This window comes from Herpailurus yagouaroundi, unplaced genomic scaffold, assembly GCF_014898765.1.
Source record: "Herpailurus yagouaroundi ecotype Mexico unplaced genomic scaffold, PumYag 161, whole genome shotgun sequence".
Lineage (NCBI taxonomy): Eukaryota > Metazoa > Chordata > Mammalia > Carnivora > Felidae > Herpailurus > Herpailurus yagouaroundi.
In genome coordinates this window covers 12,651,893-12,674,471 of record NW_024412402.1, presented here as the reverse complement: position 1 = coordinate 12,674,471, position 22,579 = coordinate 12,651,893, and the positions used below count along the sequence as shown (strand labels likewise).

Below are 22,579 nucleotides of genomic sequence, written 5' to 3'. Positions count from 1 at the left end.
AAGCATTTGGGATTGCGGTTGGGGGACAAGCGGCTCTGGTACCAAAACAGCACTCTGTCCAATGCTCCACTCTGTGGCCCCGGTCCCCTCTGTCTTCGCTCCTTCTCTCTTCCACCCCATTCACCACCCTTCCCTCCACCGCCCGGCCTCTTCCTGTGGCTTCCGTGCCCCATCCGTGAGCGTGTCTCTCTTGTCTTGTCTCGGCTCTTCCCTGTCCCTGTGTCTTCTAAATATTAAATCCCCCAAACGGCTCAATCCTTGTTTAAAATCCTCTCCTCTTTCTTGGCACCAAAATGGTGCTTGGCAAGGAACTCTTGATTCTCTTGCTTTTTAATATTTTTATTTGGTTCTTCATTGTTATTTTCTTTTGAGCTGTTTGTAAATTGTTTAGGGGAGTGAAAGGCTTCGTACAAATTAAGATGAATCAATCCGACTCGGGGAGTTGTGGCTTGAGTTTCTTCCCCTTCCCCTGAAGGAAAAACGAAGAGTATCTCCCAAGCACACACCTGTAACCCTCACCTCCCCCGATGTTCTCGCCCTAGTTCTCCCGATGCCCATTTTCTTGGATGCCCGTTTGTCTCTGAACCTCTGCAGCTTAATCTCTACCCCTCAATATCAGACCAGGACAGGAACCATTAAAATCTCATCGAGTAGTCCGTACAATCTGGGTTTTATTCAATGAAATAAACACTTAATGACAAACATCTGTTGGAGCCTAAATTCTAATTACTTAACCTAGCCATCTGTAATTTTAATGATTTTCTGCAATTTTTGTTCTTTGCAGCGTGATTAATGGGGCCGGCGTGGGGAAGTGGCGGTTCTGTGTCTCCATCCTCGGCTCTCCCCCCTGCAGCTTGCACAGTGTTGGGCAGGGGGCACGGGTGCGGCTTGCGGTCAGCCAGCTGGTGGTGCCGCCCGGGCCCGGGTGGCCACACTCAGCTTGAACCCCTGAGTCCAGCAGCTCGGAAATGCGACGAGTGCAGGAGGCACATGGGGCGTAGGGGAGGCCGCGGAAGAGAAAGGGAGGGAGAGGAGTCATGGGGGATGTCAAGCGGGGGAAGGGAAGAGTTGCGGGGAGAAGACACGAGAAGGAAGAGAGATTGGAACTGAGACTGAGGGCAGAGGAGAAGGGGGGAAAGAAGAGGGCCCTGGAGGCAGCAGAGAGCAGGTCCCCATGGAATTGCTGGCTGCAGCCTTTTTAGAAAGCTCGAAGGGGAGACAGAACCAGCCTGTGCCTTCCTGGAACAGGATTACTTCTCGCCTTCCAGCTCCCCGGCAAATGAAAGGGCTGGGCTGTTTGTGCTGGGAATTTCAGCCCTCAAAGAGACAGGAAGAAGCACCGCTTTTCAAAAGGCAGTTGCTAAGTGAGAATCCTTGGGAAGGATTTGTTGCTGTTTGAAGCTGTTCACCCTTTCTTTCCACATTCTTTCAGGTGAGGGGTTTCTGTAACACTTTCCCTTCCCTCTCTGGGGGGTGGGAGGGGTCGCACCGAGACCATGGGTGCAAGGCTCCTGGCACCGAGAGGCAGACTTAGGCTCTAATCTCACTCTTCCGTGCCTCAGTTTCCTCATTTGCCACGGAGGGGTGTGTGACCACTCTCGCTGGCTATTGGGATGTCGTAAGGAGGAAAAAGAGGTGGGGGTGGGATACTTTCGTGGGAAGTGCTGCCCTAGTCTTCAGCTCTGTGCACGGATGAAACAAATGGAAGGGAGCGCCCCGGTCCCCTAAGCTAGAAAGAACACATGTCTCGATTTTGCTGGCAAGAAAACCACAGGGTTTGGCCAAGAGAAAGCCGACTGAGGTACAACCACAATCTGGGACCCAGGACCGGCTGTCCCCTCCCGGTGACTGGGGCTAGGTCTCAGGCTTGCCCTTAAGCTCCTCACACCTCCCCTCTGAAATAGGCTTGTACTCTTGCTCTCTGCCCCCCAACATTCTTGAGGAACATAAGGTGCTGAGGCTTCGGGAGGTCTGAGACTGGGATTGGGAAGGAGAAAAATGAGGTCAGGAGGGTTGCTTCCAGGTGACAGGACACGCGGCCCCGGCTCCACCCGGCACAGCGTCTCACACACTAAGTGAGCAGCAGGGCGGTCTTGGCTTCCTCCTCCTGTGGGATGCCCTCCCTGATCATTCCAGGCCAACCGAGGGGCTTCACTCTGCTTCCACAGGGGGAGCAGCATCCCTCTCAGGGGACATTCTGGGAAACTGATTAAGAGGTCTGGTGTGTTACCACTTGATCTGTTACTGTCCTGCCACCACTACCACGAGACTATGCCAGGCTGGCCTCCCTGCTGGGCCAGGGGAAGCAGGAGAAATAATGGGGAGCAGAACTGCCCTAGCCCAGATTCGCTGAATGAGTTGTTTAGACGAGCTGATCCCCAGCCAGATTAGGAATCCGGAGCTAATCCCTCCCCCCTCCCCCCAGGTGCTCCAATGCACGAGCGGCACAAATGCTTCGCGTTACATGCTTAGTGAGATTTAGGGGCTGGTCGTTACACAGCATTTCTAGCAAAAGCTACCTGATGTATTTACTGATGCCTATCCCAGTGGCTGGCAGATAGCATGCTGAATAAGCCCATTCAATGAATAACTGTCACTTGAAGACAGCATTATAGCCCATTTTATCTTCCCGAGAATCTCCTAAAGTGGCCTAGCATAATCAGCCCCAAATTACAGATGAAGAAGAATCTGAGGCCCCGAAGCGTTACAAAACTGTGACCCAAGATCACAGAGCAAGAAAATGGCAAGGCTGGTATTTAAATCCAGGTCCTGTGCCTCCGAGGCCAGTACTCTCTTCGGCACATGTGAGCACGGCCAGCCCTAGAGACCCGTGAGAGGCACGGGCTGGCTTCCTCGTTGGGTCTTTACAAATTCCCCCACTGGGTCCCAGGGAAGGCCTCTCGCCTGCCTGCTTGTGGTCAACGTGAGTGCTGATGGAAGGGCTGAGACCCTCAGAGAGTAACTGGAAATACGTCACACGGAACTTTTATTTCACGAGGGCAAGATGCCAAATGTGGGACAGCCTGGGTTGGAGAGCAGGCAGCAGTTTCCTTTCCTGATGTTCTGCTGTGAGTCCTTCCGGTCCGCCAGCCTCATTCAAATACCGGAGCCACGGTGGCAGGACCGGGAAGACAGGCCTGCATCCGGCTGGGAGGGATGCGCCTGGTCCTACCGTGACACTGAGCTTGAAGACATCCCGCGCTGTCCCTAACGCACCTACTGACAGTGAGAATCCCCCTTCTTCAGATGTTTCACCCCTGCCCACTCCTTTCTACGGATTCTCACTTCTTTTGGGTCTAAAATACGTTGTTGGGATGTGCTCCTTAAGCCTTTCCTGAAACTCAGTTCTCAAGTGCCCTTCTCCCACCTGGCTCCTTGATCAAAGCCCCCTGAGCTTTGCATGAGCTCTGACCCTTTAGTTACTTCTTCCTCCCTAAGATTTCTACCAGGCTATGCAATCAAAGAAGTACAATGTTTGCTGGGCGGTCACTCTGTCCATGCCCCTGCCTTCAGCAAGTCTACCACTGGATGACCGCCTTGGCCAACCACTTAGGTGTCCATTGTGCAGATGTTCAGAAATGTCCTTGCCCCGGACGTGTATCAGAGGCAGGCGTGCCCCTATTTTTTACATGTTTTTTATATTTTTTACTTATTTTCAGAGAGAGAGTATGTGCACAAGTGGGGGTGGGGCAGAGAGAGAGAGAGACAGGGAGGGAGAGATGGACAGACAGAATCCCAAGCAGGCTCCATGCTGTCAGCATAGAGCCCAACATGGGGCTCGATCCCACAAACCGTGAGATCATGACCTGAGCCGAAATCAAGAGTTGGATGCTCAACTGACTGAGACACCCAGGTGCCCCATATGGCTCCCATTTTAAAAGCCACAGAATGTCCCGTTCCAGTGGGGTGCCCAATTCCCCTGCATCTCTCAGGCCTACTTCTTTTCCGGTTCTTTCTATCTCTAGCTCACTGTTCCACCTGCCTCACTTACTCACTCATATGACAAATACCCACTAACTACTTTCACTTCGCCAGGCCGACTGACAGAGGCAAGAGAATGATGGCCCTAGAAAGAGGTAAGATGGCCGAGGAGTTAAAAAACTCTGAACTGGGTTCTGATGCTAGTTCCTTTGTTCACTAGCCGTGTGACCCTGGGCCGTTCACTTAACCTTTCTGGGCCTCAGTTTCATCAGCTGTGAAGTGGAGATACTGACAGCAGCTCCTTTAGAAAGTTACGTGAGCATCACCTGAGCTGTCTTATGGGGCTTCGTGGGGCTGACATGTCACACGGCTGGGACGGGACCTAGAAAGCCAGGCAATCCCAGTCCCCTGAGAACTTGCCTTTTACCAGACGGACACAAGCACACATACTTGACCTGTCCTCACAGAGTAAGGACATCAAACCCAGCGGAGTATGCCAGGGACGACTTCCCTTCCATCACATACACCGCAGGGGAAGGGAGTACAGAGAGGAAGAGCGTGGGTGAGGGCATAAAGGAAGCCTCCCCGGATGAGGACCTACTCAGGGCGGTGGTCCAGTGTGATGGAGAGAACTGTGGACCCGGAATCAGGAGTCTCCAAATCGAATTTTGCCCTGCAAAAGCCCTGGCGTTAGACTTTGAACAAGACCTCCACGGCCCCACCCTTACCCCCACTCCCAGTCTAGGCTTCAGTTTCCTTTATTGAAAAATGAGGAAGCAGATGAACTAAAAGTGCTTTCCACTCAGAGGATTCTTTTTTTTTTTTTTTTTAAATGTTTATTTATTGAGAGAGAGCGAGCGCCCACGATCAGGGGAGGGGCAGAGAGAGAGGGAGAGAGAGAATCCCACGCAGCCTCCACACTGTCAGCAAAGAGCCTGACACGGGGCTCGATCTCACAAACCACGAGACCATGACGTGAGTCAAAGTCAAGAGTCAGCCGCCTAACCGACGGAGCCACCCAGGTGCCCACAGTCAGAGGATTCTTGGATCCTAAACTCAGGCAGGCCCCAGCAACAGCACGACCGGGAGTCTGGCCACAGGGGACGCGCAGACATCACTAAACGACGGCTCCGTGGCCCTGCAGGGCGGTCGGCCTGCTCCCCTCCACCAAGCTCTCCGTTTACAGCTCATCCCCGTCAAACCTCTCTCGTAACCACTTCCCAGCACCCGTACACATCTCTCTTTGAGCTGGGTGGGGCCGGGCGGGCTCTAGGAGGGAGTGTGTGTGTGTGCAGGTGAAGGGGCACCGGGGGTAGCGGGGGCTCCGGCAGGTACTTACCGCAGGGCCAGTGAAGGGCACGTGGTCACAGTTCTCCTGCCAGGACTGGTTGAGGCTCTGGGCAAACTCTTGGAAGAAAGCATGCGACTGGTTGAAAATGGAAAATCCCAGGATGTTGACACGATCATCCACGAGGCTGTCCATTCTCTGGAGCGAGAACTCCTGGAAGACCGGGCAGTCAGAGAAGAGGGTTAGGTTAGCCAGGGAAGAGGTGTGGGGACGCACTTGGCTGGGGCGCATCTGGGGGGCACATCTGAGGGACCAGAAGGACTTCTGGTCCAACGGACACTTGCGGGCGGGCACCCTGCTCGGTACTCAGGGTCCAGAGAGAACCACGCGTTGTTCTCAGAGGGCTCACGGTGTTGAGGGAGGGGAGGAGAAAAGAAGCGAAAAAAGCGGAATGATCTCTAAGAGAGGTGAGTGCGACACGTGCTGTACGGAGAGAGGAAAGAAAACAACAAAACTAACATGCCTGGTGGGAGCAGGGCTGTGTCCAAAGAAGACGCGACCCCTGAGCTGAGTCTTGAAGGAGGCAGAGGCATTTTCTGGGTGGGGAATGTAGATGGGCAAAAGCGATGCCACACAGAAGTGGCCGTGATACAAAGGCACGGAGGTGAGGAAGTGTGACCCCCCCCCCCCCCCCAGCCAGCTGCCTGCGAGGTACTTTGACAGGGCATGGCTCCTCCAAGTGTGGTCTCCAGAGCACCTGCCATCGGAATTCTCCCGGCTGTCTTTTTTTTCGGTTTGTTTATTTATTTAGTTTTGAAATCGAGCGAGAGAGAGCATGAGCAGCGGAGGGAGACAGAAAATCCCAGGCAGGCCCAGTGCTGTCAGCACAGAGTGCGATGATGTGGGGCTCAAACTCGCGAACCATGAGATCATGACCTGAGCGGAAATCAAGAGTTGGATGCTTAACCAGCTGAGCCACCCAGGTGCCCCAGTCTCGCGGGTAACTATTTATTTTAAATTTTTTTTTCATGTTTGTTTATTTTTTGAAGGAGAGAGACACGGAGTGTGAGCGGGGGAGGGGCAGAGAGAGAGGGAGACACAGAATCTGAAGCAGGTGCCAGGCTGTGAGCTGTCAGCACTATGCCCGACGCGGGGCTCGAACCCACGAACCGTGAGATTGTGACCTGAGCTGAAGTCAGATGCTTAACTGACTGAGCCACCCAGGCACCCCTCCCGGGTAACGGTAAAGAAAAAAAAAAGTGACAATCCCTGGGCCCCACCCAACACCATCTGAATCATCTGAGCTGAGGCCCAGGAGTCTACGTTTTTAGCAGGTGCCAAGGCTGTTTGCACACCGATGTTTGGGAGTCACTGGGTGAGCACGTCGGATGCAGGGGCGTGGGGGATGGTGAGAAATAAGGCCGGAGAGGTCAGCAGAGGCCAGAGCACAGGGGCGTTTTCCTGTAGGTGATGGGACCCGAGGGGACTGTCAACAGAAGAGTGGCCAAACCAAGTTTGCTGTGGAAGAATCTCAACCTGCCGGTCTGCACGGAGGGTTGTGCCTTCACTTGTTATTATATTTTTTTCCATTCATTTAACAGACATTCAAGTGTTTATCATGAGCTAGACACAGGCACAAAGGATGTTCTGGGTACAGAAGATACGAACAAGAGAGACACGTGTCTTGCCCTCAAGGAGCCTGTGGGCTAATGGAAGAGGCAGATTGTAAGAGATTGTAAGCCCGTAAACAAATAGATATAATTTTGGTCATCTATGGGAGGCCGTAGTGGGGGGGGGGGTGCTGCTACTTTAGAAGAGGCAGTCAGAGAAACCCCATGCGCAGCAGTGACGTTTAGAAACTCAAGGGAATTCTCCCAGGACCCGTGGCCCTCTTGCAATCCCTGGGCCGGAGCCACCGGATCCCTCAGCAAGCTAGAACCTGCGGGCATGAGTCCCATCAAGGCTAGTCCGTGTCAGAGGGAGAAGAATCGCCCTCCGCAGGCAGGGCTGAGCTCAGCGTCCAGGACCTCTAAGGCTCTAGGCAAGGAAACCAGGCAAGAGGGTGTGGATTGGTTTAGCTCACCAATCCTGCTCCTGGAAGAATTCTCCGAACGCAAGTCAGGTCACTTTCACCCACTGAAGTCACATTCGTCACACGTTCGCTCTGAGTACCTCACACACGGCTCCACACCCCGTGGGCACACAGTGGTTACAGACCCCAGGACTAACCCATCGGCCACTCTGCCTGACATGACAGATGGGAGGTGCCTGGGGCTTACTTTCCGGCTGGGCAGAAACATTGCTTTCCTTCAGGCAGACTCCCTTCCTTAAGACTTAGCTCCTCCAGGCCCCTGGCCTGTCCCCTCACATCTAGAGCCACTGCCAAGGCCACAGGCCTGATCTCCCGTGCCCAGAGTCTAGCCTGATAAACTGCAGTTTACAGACCGAAGCTACAAAGATTCCTTTGGAGCCTCTCACCCCTGACAGCGTGGAGTCAGATGAGGATTAGGTAGATGTTAGATCCTGCCACGGTCCCGTTAGGGGAACACAGACACGTCAGAGAACGTATTGATTCATAAACTGATACGATCTCCGGGCTCTCAAACAGGGCAGCTGTCCATGCACCGTGGGCTCCCAGCAGCACAAGGCACAGGTGGCTAAGAAGAAGATATGCATCTGGTAGGGGAGGGGTGTGGCGGGACAAAGAACCAGGCTGCTGTCAGGCAACTGAGGGGCCTCACCAGCTAGAAGATGTCCCCTCTCCCTTGGTTTCCTTGTCAATGTGGCCACAGATCATCTCTCCCCCACTTCCTCCTCTCCCCCACGCAGGCTGACAGAAGGAGGCTCATCTCAAGGGAGCCCTGACGTCTCAGGCGTCTGCAGACTCACAGAGGCCATAAGAGCATAGAGTGAATAGGGCTTTGGTGTTCAAATCCAGGTTCCGCAAATGCGTGCAAAAGGCTTGGCATCATCTTGGGCACACAGAAGCGCTCAACGTATGACAGTGACCAAAATCTGACCCTGAGATCTCAGGCAGCTTCTGACCCTCTACCTGAGTTCCACTTGCTGTGGAAACCTGAGTTGGAAAGGCGTTTCCTTCAACTCTGTGTTCTGGGCAGAGGAAGAATGAATGAGTTAATTACCAACACTTAGAGACAGCCCCTCCAGAAGTCAGCCAGGGTGTCTTTTTGCTTTTAATTCCTACCTTCTCATCCCTCAATTATATCCTTTTTCAAAGGCCCCCTTAAGATAAAAAGATCCAGCAGCTTCCTTGATAACTCAGTCTATTTATAATGACTCACGGGAGAGCTTGTGGAAGGACAAGAAAGGGGGCGGTGTGTTCTCTTATCAAAATTTCCCGGGACACTCTTAGACTCTGCTCCCTGAGTGCCCTCTCAGTTAGGAAGTGCCTCTTTATGTCTAAACCTGGCCTCTCCTGCCGCCATTGAAGGCTGATTTCTAAATGAACATGCAAAACCGCCAGTTTCTATACAATGAACATCTTCTAAGCCAGCGTTTCCCAAAGTGTGTTCCTCAGGACACTAGCTTTTCCAGGATGTTAACAGGAATTGCACAACAGCAAGGTTCCATGTTACGGTAAGAACAGACTGCTTATGACACCTGCCTTTTCACGATTCGTAACACACGCTAGCATGTTAGAGGCTTAAAGACGTCCTCCAGCAAAGCAGCTCGTTTATGTTTTGTTCAACCCAGAACCTTCCAAACGTGTTGACCATGGAACGCTTTTCCCCTCCAAAACCTGAGCGTCTCACAGTAGTGCTCTACAAAATGTACTCAGGGAAACGCTACTCTAAATGCATTCAAGGAAACATGGCTTATAAACCCCAAATCAAGCGGTGGAAACATTTTGCTGAGAGGGATATTTCCTAAAGTTAACACATTTGAGGATTGGAGGGGATTAAAAGCCATCTGGTTCCTGCTGCCCACCACAAGCTCTAAGAATGCACACCTGGCTCCCTTGGGTTCCCTATGTTCCCCTAACCACACAGCCTGGCTGGCTGCAACCTTACTTGAAAGGAGAGGAAGGACTGGAAGCCGTGGGGTGGGACAGATTCTTACAGGAGCCTTCATTCTCTTCTGGTAAGTGCTTCAGGAAGGGAAATCCTAAGGGTCCCCACTCCCAATGGGAGTGGATTCCATCGTTGTGACACCGCGGGAAAGCAGGGGGAAGAGCAAATGGTAAAGCCGAATGGCAGAGGACGTCAAGACCAAATCTTCCGTTACTCCAAGTCTGAATGAATTTGTGACAGGCTCTGTACTGCACCTAGAGCAGGGCCTGATACCCAGAGGCTCTTTGGTAAATGTTGGCTGAGGACTGTTGATTGAAGATGTTTCTCATTGACTGAGGACCCTGGGGTCCTCAGCGCGCCTAACTCTTACCACTAATCCACAGTCTTGCTCCTAAAGCGGGTGTAAGAACACGAGTAAAATTTGCGCCACCCCCCCGCCTGTCCTCTGGACGTCGCGTTATCGTACTTCAAAAGACACATTCCTGACAGCTTGTTTTCTTACCACTTGGCTTTCGCATCAGGACATTCTTAAAAATGTGTATGCACGCACGTACGGGTGAGTGCGTGTGTGCGAATTCTTGAGTATGCGATGATTTGCAGGGAACTCGATAGCTACAGCCGAAGGTCATGTTGTGAACGAATTCAGGGGTTACCCTTGGATGAGGGGTATTTTGAACAGGCGTGGAGAAGGGTTTGAGAACACCATGGAGAGGTCATCATCATGAGTGGCACAACCCATCTGAGTGCCCCCTCACACTCTCCAGCAGGTAGGACGTTTCCAGGGTCCTGGTCTACCAACGGGCATCTGCTCACGTGCCAGCTGCAGAGACTTCATGGCTCTCCAGCCGCCAAGCTTGGAGCAAGGGCAGGCTGTGAGCCCGGGGACAAGGTCGGGCGACTAGAGCGCAAAGCGCAAGAGGTTTGAATGGTCCAGATTCAGTTCTTGTGCTTGACTCTAAGGAGAAATGCAGAAAGCCAAACAGAGGCCCCCGGGTGCAGTCCTTTACCTCACCCTACATCACCTGGGCCTGGGCCCGCATCAAACGGGGAAGTAGCCGAGATGGCATTCTATGATGTTCTATTTGCCCTACAGCCCCTTCTCCCTTGTATTTCTAACCCAGTAGCGTATTACTCTTCCCCCAGCTACGTAAGCTAGAAATTCCAAATTTCCCTTCATCTTTTAACTCCACATCCAGTCCATTGCCAACTTTGTCAAATCTGTCTCTTGAACGCCCCTCGAATGTCTCTTAAGTCTGTCCCCCCTTCCCATTTTTTTTTAAAGATTTTATTTTTTTAAGTTCTTTTATTTATTTATTTATTTTTCATCTTGAGGGAGAGAGTAAGAGAAGGGGAGGGGCAGAGAGACAGGGAGACAGAGAATCCCAAGCAGACTCTGCAGTGTCAGCACAGAGCCCAACACAGGGCTCGAACTCACGAACCGTGAGGTCATGACCCGAACCAAAAACAAGAGTTGGACGCTTAACCAACTGAGCCACCCAGGCACCCCAAAAACTGTACCTTTAAATAATCTCTACACCCAATGTAGGGCCCCAAGTCACAACCCTGAGATCAAGAGTCGCCAGGCGCCCCCATCCCTCCCTTTCCAATCCCACCACATCAGGCCTTCATCATTTCCCCTTTCCAACAGCCTGTTAACCAAGGCCACACGTCCGATCTCAGGAGACATGGCCACTCCACTGCACAACCCCCAGGCGCCATTTACACCGACGGCAGTGTGAGGGGTGGCCCCTGGAGTTGTGCCGTGTGGCAGTCCCATCAGGAGACATTAGGGTGCGGCAGAAAGAGCACAGGGTTTGAAATAAGACAATCCTGGGTTCTAATCCCGATTGGCCACAAACTAGTTGAGTGATCTCGGGCAGGTCAGTAACGTCTCTGAATTTCTGCCTGGTCACCTGTAAAATGCAGAGAACACCTGCCCTGCGGGGATAACCCATGGCAAGCGGCTGGCGCAGAGTAGGCATTCGTAACATGTGAGTTCTCTTCCCTCCAAATGCCGTCCCTCCTCCACGCTGCCCCCTTCTCTTTCCTCTTCCTGCTCCCCACGCTACAGCTGGATCCTGACAAAGGGAAATATCGGGCTTGGGGGTTTCTCCTCTCTCCTTCTCTTCCCCCTCACTCTTCAGGAAGCTTTTCTTAGCTACTCGTCAAATGAGAAAAGTTTTGCTAAATAAGTTGCCATAAGGTGTTAATTGCTTGGTGTGGCTATGTGTGTCAAGACAGAAGGCTTGGCGTTCCAGATCTTCCAGCCATAAATAATTACAACAAAGCAATATTCACAATAATAACAACCGCTACAATTTATTGAGCACCTACTATGTGCCTGGCCGAATTAAGCACTTCACACGCAGGATTTCAATCCATCCTGACGGCAGCCCCATGACATAGAAGCTGCCACGGTCATCATGTAGCTGAAGGAGTTGAGGCCCAGAGTCGTGATGTGGCTCTTCTGAGGCCACGCAGCTGTCAACAAAGGGGTTTGGATTCAAACCCAGGCCCAGCTGACTTCAAAGCCAGGGCTCCGTGTTCTCATACCACCTACTACTCACCACTGTGCGGCCGCGGTGGGGAGAGCCACCAAGGGTCAGGGGTGCTATGAGTTCACCGGTAGAATTCCCGGCAAAACGGAGTTAAAACTGATTTCAGAACACACGACTCGTAAGACCGATGAGATTTGCAGCTACAAAACGGACCCTGATAGACTGAGTAAAGGGATTGCCACACATCAACTAAATCTCGACACGAGAAGGATTGTCATCACAAAGGGAAGGGGTCTGGGGCTTGGTGGGGGTCCCAGACCGAGCAACTAAACGATGACCTCGAGAGCGCGGGCGAGCCAAGGTTTGTGCCACACTACATATGCTCAGCATGAAGAGCCCAGAGAAGGAAAGTGAGCAGACCCCAGGGTGCAGCAGGTAGGAAGGAAGTGGAAGTAAAGGCAGTACGATTGAAGACGCGTGTGGCCGAGGTGCATCGAGAAGTGGGCAGTGAACACAGCTTCGTGAGCTTGGCCGTCTTGCGTGAGTTGCTCAGGACCCTTAGCCATCCCTAAGACGCCTCTGCGGTCATCATCGTTTGCGCCACAAACGCTTCCCTGCTGGCTTGTCGGCTCTCTCGCTCATTGCTGCGTCCCTAGTGCCTAGAGAAAGGCAGTGAAAGCCAAAGCTGCCTCATTGGTTTAATTAAACGATTAGGAGAATAATTGTCCTGGACAGAGCAGGCATAAATGTAGAGTTATAACGTTTTAAGGCACATACTCTCTATTGGTACTTTGTCCTCGATTTTCCTCACTGAAATCCCACATTCCGAAACCAATCTTTGCTTTTTACATTTTTTAATCTCTTTATTTTTATCTCTTTTAATTAGACAAGTTTTCTCGTTACAAAGTGAGGGGAAAAAAACACTTCACAGTGAGGCTTAAAAGAGATCGTGTACAGGAAAAGCACTATACAAACTCAAAGGAAGATACGAACTCCTTGAGTGATCAGCATTAGTAATAGTAACAATAAAATCACTCAAGGAATGCATTTTGCGTGCACTTTCAGGCATCGTTAACAGGCAGCGAGGAGGCAGTATGGGGCGGAGGCTCCCAGATTGTGCCACAAAGGCGAGCCTCTCTGTTCCTGCGTGAAACCCTCAGCTCCTGGTGGCCCGTGGCAGTGGCCCAAGAACCTGAACAGCTCCCTTCCTGCCACGCCCACGGACAACCCCTAAAACGTGCCATTCTGATGCCTGACGGCCTCTGGAATCTCCCTGAATTCTGCCACCCAGACCTAGTTGGGTTCTGTCTTTCTTTGGTTTCTATTCTTTTTTTTTTTTAATTTTTTTTTTAATGTTTTATTTATTTTTGAGACAGGGAGAGACAGAGCATGAACAGGAGAGGGTCAGAGAGAGGGAGACACAGAATCTGAAACAGGCTCCAGGCTCTGAGCTGTAAGCACAGAGCCTGACGTGGGGCTCGAACTCACAGACCATGAGATCGTGATCTGAGCTGAAGTCGGACGCTTAACCGACTGAGCCACCCAGGCGCCCCTGGTTTCTATTCTTAACAGTGGTGTCTTCAAACACACCCTTGCTTTGTGGCTGCTTTCGTCCAAGACTCTGCCTTTGATCCCTTCACCTCCATGCCCAGCCCTGGCCTCTCACTGCCTGAGAGGGGAGGCCAGCAGCCTACCTCACCTAAAGCCCAAGTCATTTATTAAACATCTATTTATTACTGAGTTAATAACATTCACTGCTTCTGTCGTCACGGCTCTGCATAGCTCACAAGGCACTTCCATAGATCACTTCTGGTCCCCACAAGGACATTCATATTCCCATTTGCGGGAAGAAGAAACCAAGGTGCCTGGGAGTCAAGTGTCTTACCCAAAAGACAGACACAGGATTAAGACCCGGGTACTGGCACAGAAGATCAGTGCTTATTATCCCATTTCTCCCGACTGTGCACCCAGAACCAGGTCACCAAGAGGCACAGGATAAACTAAATACATGTGCCCTTCCCTGAGGTTGCTCACGATTGACAACCTTTTTTTAAGAACTTTTTTTATGTTTTATTTTTGAGAGAGAGAGATCGCAAATAGAGAAGGGGCAGAGAGAGAGGGAGACACAGAATCTGAAGCAGGCTCCAGGCTCCGAGCTGTCAGCACAGAGTCCGACACGGGGCTCCAACTCCCAAACCACGAGATCATGACCTGAGCCGAAATCGGACGCTCAACTGACTGAGCCACCCAGGTGCCCCCATGACTGACAGCCTTTTATGTTCTCACCCCAGGAGTACTGAGAACACCAAAAGATTCCAACTTCTTAGGCTGTTATTAATGAAGCTGGACTAATGCAAGATATCCTTAAGACTTTATCATTCCCATACTTGAACTCCTGATCCTTCCTCCCCCATCTGATTCCTACCCTTGGTTGCCTACTTGTGAACGTGACCATCATCCACCTGCCGTTCAGTTTAGAATTTGTAACTCCTTCTCTGTTTCTTCCATTCTCTCACGTTCCCCATCTCATTCAGTTGTGCATGCATTCATTCCTGGTCATTGGAGAACATTTTACATCCTCCACATCTCTTGAATCTTTCGCCTGCCCACCATCCCCACCACCTCTGCCTCAATTCAGGTCTTCACCAGCTTGTTCGTGGACTACCAACTAAGCCATTTACATCTCTCTGAGCTCCTTCTCGGGGCTACTGCTGGAAGGATCTTCCTAAACTATACATTTGATCACGAGTCCCCCTCTACTTCCCAATGCTCTTGACCGCAAACAGGGCAAAAACAAACTTAGGTTTACACACATGTCTTTTCATGCTGTGAACCCTGTCTACTCCTCTGTGCATTCTTCACCTTGACCTCCTCCATCCCCCAATGGAGGGGGACGAGCCCTTGCCTCAACCGGGCCACCACTGTAGATATACCTATCATCAGAACTTTATATCATGTGAGTTTGTCCAAAGCTGCCTTCCAAGGATTGGGTGCTCTGGAGACAAATGCACTCATGTCACCAGCACTTACACTGGTGCACGACATAGAGAAAGAAGTCAACACTTTTGGTTGAATGCACCTAAGAAGAGAGTGCCTGGCTGCTTGTCCCTCACCTTACCCCATGGACAGCGTGGACCTTTCAACTTCCCAAGGCTCTTCTTTATGGCTATATCCATTCATTTTTTTCCGGGGACCCAAGGCAGGGCGGAGGCCGGGTCCCAGACCCCTGTCTCATAAGTGCCCTCTCAGCCTGTCTCAGGAAAGCCCTGATGGCTCCAGCCATGAGGAGTCTAGAGCGCTGGGTACCCGTGCTTCCCCTCCCTCCCCACACCCGGTTTCTGTCTGCCTGTTAATCTGCATCAAAGCCTCTGCTCTCTGCAGGCTGGGCGATCGCTTTTGTGGACTAGGGCTTTGAAGAAAGTAGCAGCTGGGAGGCTAATTCATACCTGTCGGTGAATTCCATTTAATGGGAGATTTGGTCCTAAACCTCTCAGCCCCCAGATCTCCTGGATTCTTCTCCCTACATGCCTCCTATTCATTTCTCCCCGTGACCTAAACACGCGTATCTGTTCCTCCCAGGGACCCAGTCCCTTCTCTGCTTCTCTTTCCCAACGCGAATCCACAAACAGGACTTCAAATGCAGACCCTATTCCGTCTCGTTCATTGATCTGTTCCCTGTACCTTACCCCATGCCTGTGCTTAGCAAATGCTCAATATACACTCGTTAAATGAATTAACGTTCACCTGTAAACACCCGTCAGGGTGGGATCACCTTTCCAAAGCCTTTGGTCATTTGCTCCCAGGAAGAGGAAGGCAGAGGCTAGGGGGAAAGACCTTCCTATTTCCCCCCCAGCAGCTGTGACCGTCTTCATTTTGCACTTAGAAATCTGTTCTGTGCCTCTGGGACTCAATAAGTGGTTATCAACTGTGAAGCTGAAACCTCCGTGGGTCAAACTGACATGAGAAATAGTGCACACCGTGCTCTCCCCTTAGGCTGGGGATTGCTACTGCTTCTCTGCAGGTCTGCTTCCTTTATCAGACATCGATTCCTTACTTCTGAGGTCCCCTGCACTCAGGATCCATTGATCAGGCCTCCCGTCTCCACATCAGGCGCTAAACCTCCCTCTTCCCAGGTCCCAACTCATTAGCCTCAGGCACGTAGAGACTCGAGGCATCCCTTTCACAAGGGACATAAGGAGATTCTGAGGAAGGTGAGTGATGCGGTCAATCCGTAGCCCTGGCCTCCTACTGACTCTGCCCATCGGCATCTCTGCAGCAGGACCAAAACGATGGGCTCCCGCAGCGGCTGGGACTCTCGCTGTCTCGGACATGCTCAAGATCGGTCAGGACGAATGTGACTAAGGCAGGACCAGAACCCAGGCCACTGGGCTCTCAGACTGTTTCCCACAGGGGAGGGAACTGTAATACCAGGAGACTTTCAGATCTTGGCCATTTTTACCTCATTCGTTGCACAAAAGATATGAGCATCTCCTATAGATGACACATCCCATTGGGCACTAGATATACAACAAAGCCTGTCGCTGTCTTCAAGGTCTATATATACCTACTCGGTGGCAAGCCGGAGGCGAGTCCCAGACAGTTGGTCAGTACAAGTGCTAGGGGTACGGATCAAGGGGGTCCCTTGTATCAGAATTTCTGTGGATTTTCCTAAGCTGAGGGCTGGTTGCAAGACAAGGCCTGACAGAAGAGCAGAAGCCACCCGGATGGAGAGGTGGGAGGAGGAGCCCGGAGCCCCAGGAGCGAGGGTGTGTGATAAATTCAGGGAACTGTACGTCTCTCAGTCTGGCTGGGGCAGGCTATGGGTGGTGGGGAACAGGGCAGGGTAAAGCCCAGAGAGGGAGGTTCGTAAGAGGCTGCTTTGGACTTTATCCTGAGGGTAATGGGGAACTACTGAAGGATTCCAAGCAAGAGAGAGCATCTGGAATGGTTTCCAGAAGATCTTAACTCCTAGGCAAGATAAATCCAGTTTTGAAATCCATGGGGGTTATTGCCGGAGGCTTCACCCGGTTGGGCAGATGTCACATTCACTGCTGGGCTGGGAACGTGAGGTGTCAGGACCGCAAAGACGGGGCTGAGGGGAGCCTCGGATGGTGATTAATTGAGCTGCTGATGCCTCTGACACTGAGTGGAGCCTGATCCTGGTGACAGAGAAGCTGGATTGCTTAATAATAACACTACTTGATACTCCTAATGGTGCTTGTAATACAATAGCACTTATAATGTAATAATAATAATAATACGATTTGCCATAATGTCTTTTATTCTCAGACTCCCTATGCTTTCCAAACATTCAGCAAACCCCAAACATTCTTCTCAGCAGGGCCCAAATTCCTCAGGACCAGGAGCTTCTGTGGTAGTGAATGCAGTGCCAAGTGGCCTCAGTTTCCCTCTGTACTCTGGCTCTCAATCTTCTCTCTGGGGCCGATTTATGGACCACTAGCAGGAACTGGGGTGCTCCCTGCCCAGAGCCCTGCAGCGGGCCAGCAAGGAGAACCTGGCTGTATCACCTCTCAGGAGATATGTCATTTCCTGTCCCAAGACTCTCCAGTCCCTTCTTCCTGGTTCCATAGCTGTATCTCGTCTATCCTTTCAGCAGGTAATGGCGGGGACAGATGGCCAAAGAAATAAACCAACATACAAGGTTGGCAGCGTGGTAGGGAGGATTCGAAGGTGGCCCCCCAAGAGTCCCCCCCATCCCACAACTCACTCTCTCTCTTCCTCTCTCTCTCGTCAGGACTGGGGCTATGATGGTTTCTACTTCCATGATTATGTTATGTTATAAGGCACAGATTATCCAGGCGGTTCTGACCTAAGCACATGAGCGCTTTAAAAACAGTTTTCTCTGGCTGGTTACAGATGAGGAAGTCACAGAGATTCCAAGTGTGAGAAGGGCTGACATAGAAGGAGGTTCTGTTAGTGAGATGAGATCAGGATGTCACAGAGGACCAGAGAGTGGCCTCTGAATGCCGAGAGCAATCCCCAGCCAAGAGCTGGGAAGAAAACAGATTTCAGTCCTGTAGCCACAAGGACATGAATCCTGACAACAGAAATGAGCCTGGAAGAGGCCCTCGAACTGCGGATGAGAAAACGGCCAGCCACCGTCTCGATTTCAGCCCGAGCAGAGAGCCCAGCCACGCCATGCTGGACATGTGACCTACAGAACTGTGAGCTAATAACCGGGGTTATTTTAAGCTGCTTTGTAGTTATTTGTTGCACAGCAACAGAAAATTAATACAGCACGGAAAAAGCAATAAAGATCAGTGTGATAAGGACAAGGTGTGGGCTGGGAGGTCACGGGCAAATTCTCAGCTCCACAAGCTCAGCACATGTTGACCGAAGGGCCCCAGACCGGGCTCTCAAGCTTCTCTGGTTCTCACTTTCCTGCTTCGTAGAACTGGAACACCCATCTGGTGGTGATATTCTGAGGACTCAAGATCCTGGACGTAATGCTTAGAACAGTGTCTGCACAGGGGTGGTACTCAGAATCAGGAAGCGATCACTATTCCATTGCCAGCTATGGAAGTGGGTAGATTTTTTTTTTTTTTAATATTTACTTATTTTGAGAGAGAGAGAGAGAGAGAGAGAGAAAGTGCCTGTGCGTGGGGGGGGGGGGGAAGCGGCAAAGAGAGAAAACCAAGCAGGCTCCCCGCTGTCAGTGCACAGATCGACTCAGGGTTCCATGTCACAACCACGTGACATCATGACCTGAGCCAATATCCAGAGTTGGATGCGTAACCGACTGAGCCACCCAGGCCGCCCTGTAAATGGGTAGATTTTTATGATCAGACCCATGATTGGACATGACCGGGGACTACTGGGTCACCGGACAGAAGGGGAGGCCGATTCCTCTCTCACTGAATTAATGGCACTTCAGAATCGTTAACAAATTTGTGACAGAGGGCAAGGCAAGTCTTCCTTTCTCCCAAAGCTCTATTGCACAGAAGGCCTGGGCAGTCACAGGGGTCCATTTCCATTACATTTCCAGAGATTCTAAACCAGAGGAGTCCCCAGGGTCTACTTCCTATTTCGATTTGATTGATTTCATATGCACAGTCTGGTGCACCCAGTCGGCGACACACACAGCCGTAGATGAGCGTGTGCGCGTGTGTGGGTATGCGTGTTGGGGCAGATAGAGGGAACAACTTTCAATTGCTATTAAACGGATGATACACAAATATCTCAACCTTAGTTCTGGGAGCCCCGCGGGACCCACATTCACTGTCATGCTGTTTGTCAAACATCAGCAAAGGGGTTGTCTGATAATTGGCTCCTCCGATGCGAAGCAGTTTTTTCCGCCTCCGCTAGGGTCTCAAAACCCCCTATCGAATGCTTCTCCGGTTTCCATCGATTTTCCTGGCAATATTCATTCCTCTCTTGCATCCCCTGCCCCACGTGGTAAGGATTCAAGTGCATCTGGAAGCTCCTGACTCAGCTTTAAAAACCAGAGCCCAGCGCGAAGCCCAGATGCCGGGCTCCTCCCCCAACCCAAGCTCTGCGATAAAGGCCTAACTGGGTCATTTCCAGTTTCAATGATCCCGCATCCCTGCTCCCGGTGCCTGGTTCTTCCAGGATAATTGACCACAGTGCCTCATTCCCCCACCGCCCCCTCAGATATACTGATTAATCAGCCCCGGCTGAGACCAACTCTTGCTTTGGGTAGACAGCAGATGAAGAAACATGAGCGGCGTATCTCAAATATGGTAGTTCTTGGAGAAGCCTCGTAGGCAGCTCGGGATGACTCTCTCGGTCACCCGGGCTGGCCAAGGGGAAGGTCCTCGCCCAACATGACTCGGTGAGCGTAGCCACACATCTGCCCGCCCAGGCAGGCCGTGGCTCGATTCAAACGCCTCCTGGTCTGTAGCCCCCTACCGGGTATGGTCAAGAGTGAGGAGAGAGGAAGTTTCAGAAGCTCCGAGGCAGGGGTGGCCATCAGAAGAGCAGCAGTAACACAGGAGGACTGAGTATTAGACACGAGTCCTGCCGGCCCAGGGCTGCTGGAGCTCCAGCTGAAGTTAATCTACACCACCTGGTACCTTGAGTCGGGTCTGGACCCGTGCCTTCTGTCATCTGCCCCCTTGACGGCCACCACAGCCGCCTGCGGCTTTCCTTCCCCAGGGCTCGGGCTTTGAAGGTCCTGCCAGTAAAGAAGAGCAGAGGACGGGCCACTCTGCCAGTCCAGGCTGAGCCTGCTTCACGATAAGGAACGGGGCAGAATTGTTCGTCCATCAGATACTTATTAGTAGCTGGCTTCTTGAGCACATCAGGGCCACCCCACTATAGGACCGGCCCAATCTCCCTACTTTTCCCCAGGCAGCCCTGGCTTCACTTCTCTCCTTAGGTCAGCAGGGGGGACATCACCTTGCAGGGGGACAACTGTTGACAGCTATCCACGTGAGCCTCAAGTGTCTCAGGCATGTGTGACAAGCTACGTCCACACTCGAGGTGTTAACTCGGGTCCACTTGGGACTCAACCTCCCCTCTCCGCCCGCCTTACACAGGACAGCAAAGCTGGCTGCCTGTGTGAGGAATGAAGGCTCTGAAAGGTTCTCCCCACCCCAAAATACCTTCCTCACCAACTTCACAATTTTCCACATTATCTGCTTCCTTGGTTAAGGCCTTGGTTAAAAAGCAAATGTTGTCTAAGGCATTAAACTGTGTGTATCCTTCATTTAGATAGAACGTCCTGCCCATCCCCCTTCGCCACCTGGCTAATCCCCAGAGATTCTTTAAAGGCCCCTGGGGTGCAGCCTCCTCCAGGAAGCTTTCCCTGAACCTGTCGGGCTAGGCCAAGGGCGCCTTGTTTGATGGTCCCATAACGCCCTGGGAATATCTTCCTCACTTTATTTAACCTGTTAACTTACAATAATTTACTTGGGTTTATCTCCCCATCTAGTGTGACCCCCTCGACAACGGAACTTTATTCATTGTTGCATCCCTGACACAGTGAGTCCTCCGTCAGTGCTGATCCAGTGAACGTGTGGGCCTGCGGGCCAGGGGACCTCCGGTCCCCACTCCTGGCTCTCACTAGGAGAGCTCAGGTGAGTCATAACTCCCTCCTCAGTTACGTCCCCAACTGTGAAATGACAAGATTTAGCTAGATGCTCTCAAAGGTCCCCAAATTCGATGCTATCCTCATCCATTACCATATTGGCACAAACTGAGTTTTGAGACCGGGGAGGCCCGTCATCCATTGGGGGAAGCAGGCTGGGCACAGGGGACAGGATGGCTACTTCCGGGCGAGGGGAAGTAAGAGAGCCGCACAGCTCAAGAGTCAGGGGTGCTCGGTCCCACTGTGGGGACCTGGCCTGTGGACGCCACGGGAGGGAGATGCAAGGTTGACAGAGACACTGAAAAGCCGTGTGGAGGAAAATCACCGACTTCACGTGGTAAACATGTTGGCCAGGAGAAGTCACTCAGCCATTACCATATAAATGGAGTCCAATCCATGAAGTCAACAGCATTTCAGAGTTGAGAGATCTCTGGAGACCCTCTAGTTTACTGCCAGGGGAGGAAGGACTTGTTCAAGGGTACACGCATGGTCAGTTGGTGGGACGGCCAAGACAAGATCCTGGGCCTGCCAATGCCAACGCCAATGCTAAAAAGTCCATCAACTCTGCGGGGCAGATGGGACGTCATCTGACCCAAACCTGGCTTTGCTGGCTCTGGTTCCATCTGTCTCCCTCCACCCCACTCCCTCGCTCCAGCCACATTGCTGCCACCATGCCCTTGCTCAGACTCATGCCTTACCTCTGCCTACGTATCCCTCAACCATTCTCATTTCTCACCATCCTTTAAAACACGATGAAAGGAAGCCATATCTGTAAACCTTTCTTCACGCTCCCGAAGAAGCACCAAATGCTCCTTCCTCTGGCCTTCCATACCTCGCACTTACAAACAGAGCTCTTCAAGCCCCACCACGCGGCTGCTTGGATTCCCCAGCATACAGTAGGCACTTAATAAATCTCTGCCGAATAAGTATAGTCGATTTTAGCATTTTCCGAAGGTAAGTTGCTAAATCACGGCTAACCACTTTATAATCCTATAACTCGGGCCAAGGGGCTTCCAGCAGTCAGCCACAGTCTCCCCAAGTGCAATTGCAACGAATAATTCTTCAGTCAATACCTCCTAAATCTCCTTCCAATTCTCCCTGCCATTCCTCTTTCTGAATACACCCCCTCCGTACGAGCGACCTAGCTCAGAGCGCAGCACAGGGGGGTCAGCAGCCAGAGAGCACAATTTTGGAGTTAAGAGCTTCTCCTTAAGACGCTGGCATACCCACATGTGTGCCCAGGAGACATTCGATACTGCCGGACCCGCTACGTCATAGGGTTGGCCTTGGATGGGGGTGGTACCACGGAAGTTCAGACAGACACATGGGGAGCTTCCACTCCATTACTCTTTTCCTAGTTACACCAAAAACATATTTATTCACCAAGGTGTACTGTATTATGCAGGGTAGTTCTTCTAGAAGGCTCAATAAAGGTGAAGTATGTAGATTGACTTAATAATTTTACAATGAACTACACTTTAGAATCAATTGCTCTGCCACTAGAAAGTTGTCGGACTGATGGATTGTTAGCTGCTGGCTAGCTCTGTGTGTGCATGTGTGTGTGCATGTGTGTGCACCTGTATGGTGTGTGCTTTTGGTAAAAGACTAAAGACACAGAAGACGTTTGAGCACCGTGGGAACTGTCATTCTAACCAGGTGAGAAGCCAATTGTGAAATGTTTCTGATATTAGCTCTGATAAAACTAGAGGCAATAAGTTGGGAAACTGAGGCTTAAGGATGGACATACCCCACAGAGAAGCGGGAAAGAAGG

General features: G+C 51.6%; 1 protein-coding gene across 4 annotated transcripts in view; it reads right to left on the bottom strand.

The window, feature by feature from the left end:
* The window catches only part of GRIK4 (glutamate ionotropic receptor kainate type subunit 4), a 306,356-nt gene that overhangs the window by 112,151 nt on the left and 171,626 nt on the right, over positions 1 to 22,579 (bottom strand). For all 4 annotated transcript variants that reach the window (XM_040483332.1, XM_040483335.1, XM_040483333.1 and 1 more), the window contains one exon: positions 5,261 to 5,422. In XM_040483332.1, the coding sequence (XP_040339266.1) occupies positions 5,261 to 5,422 (162 nt within the window). The remainder of the gene's footprint in view (positions 1 to 5,260; positions 5,423 to 22,579) is intronic.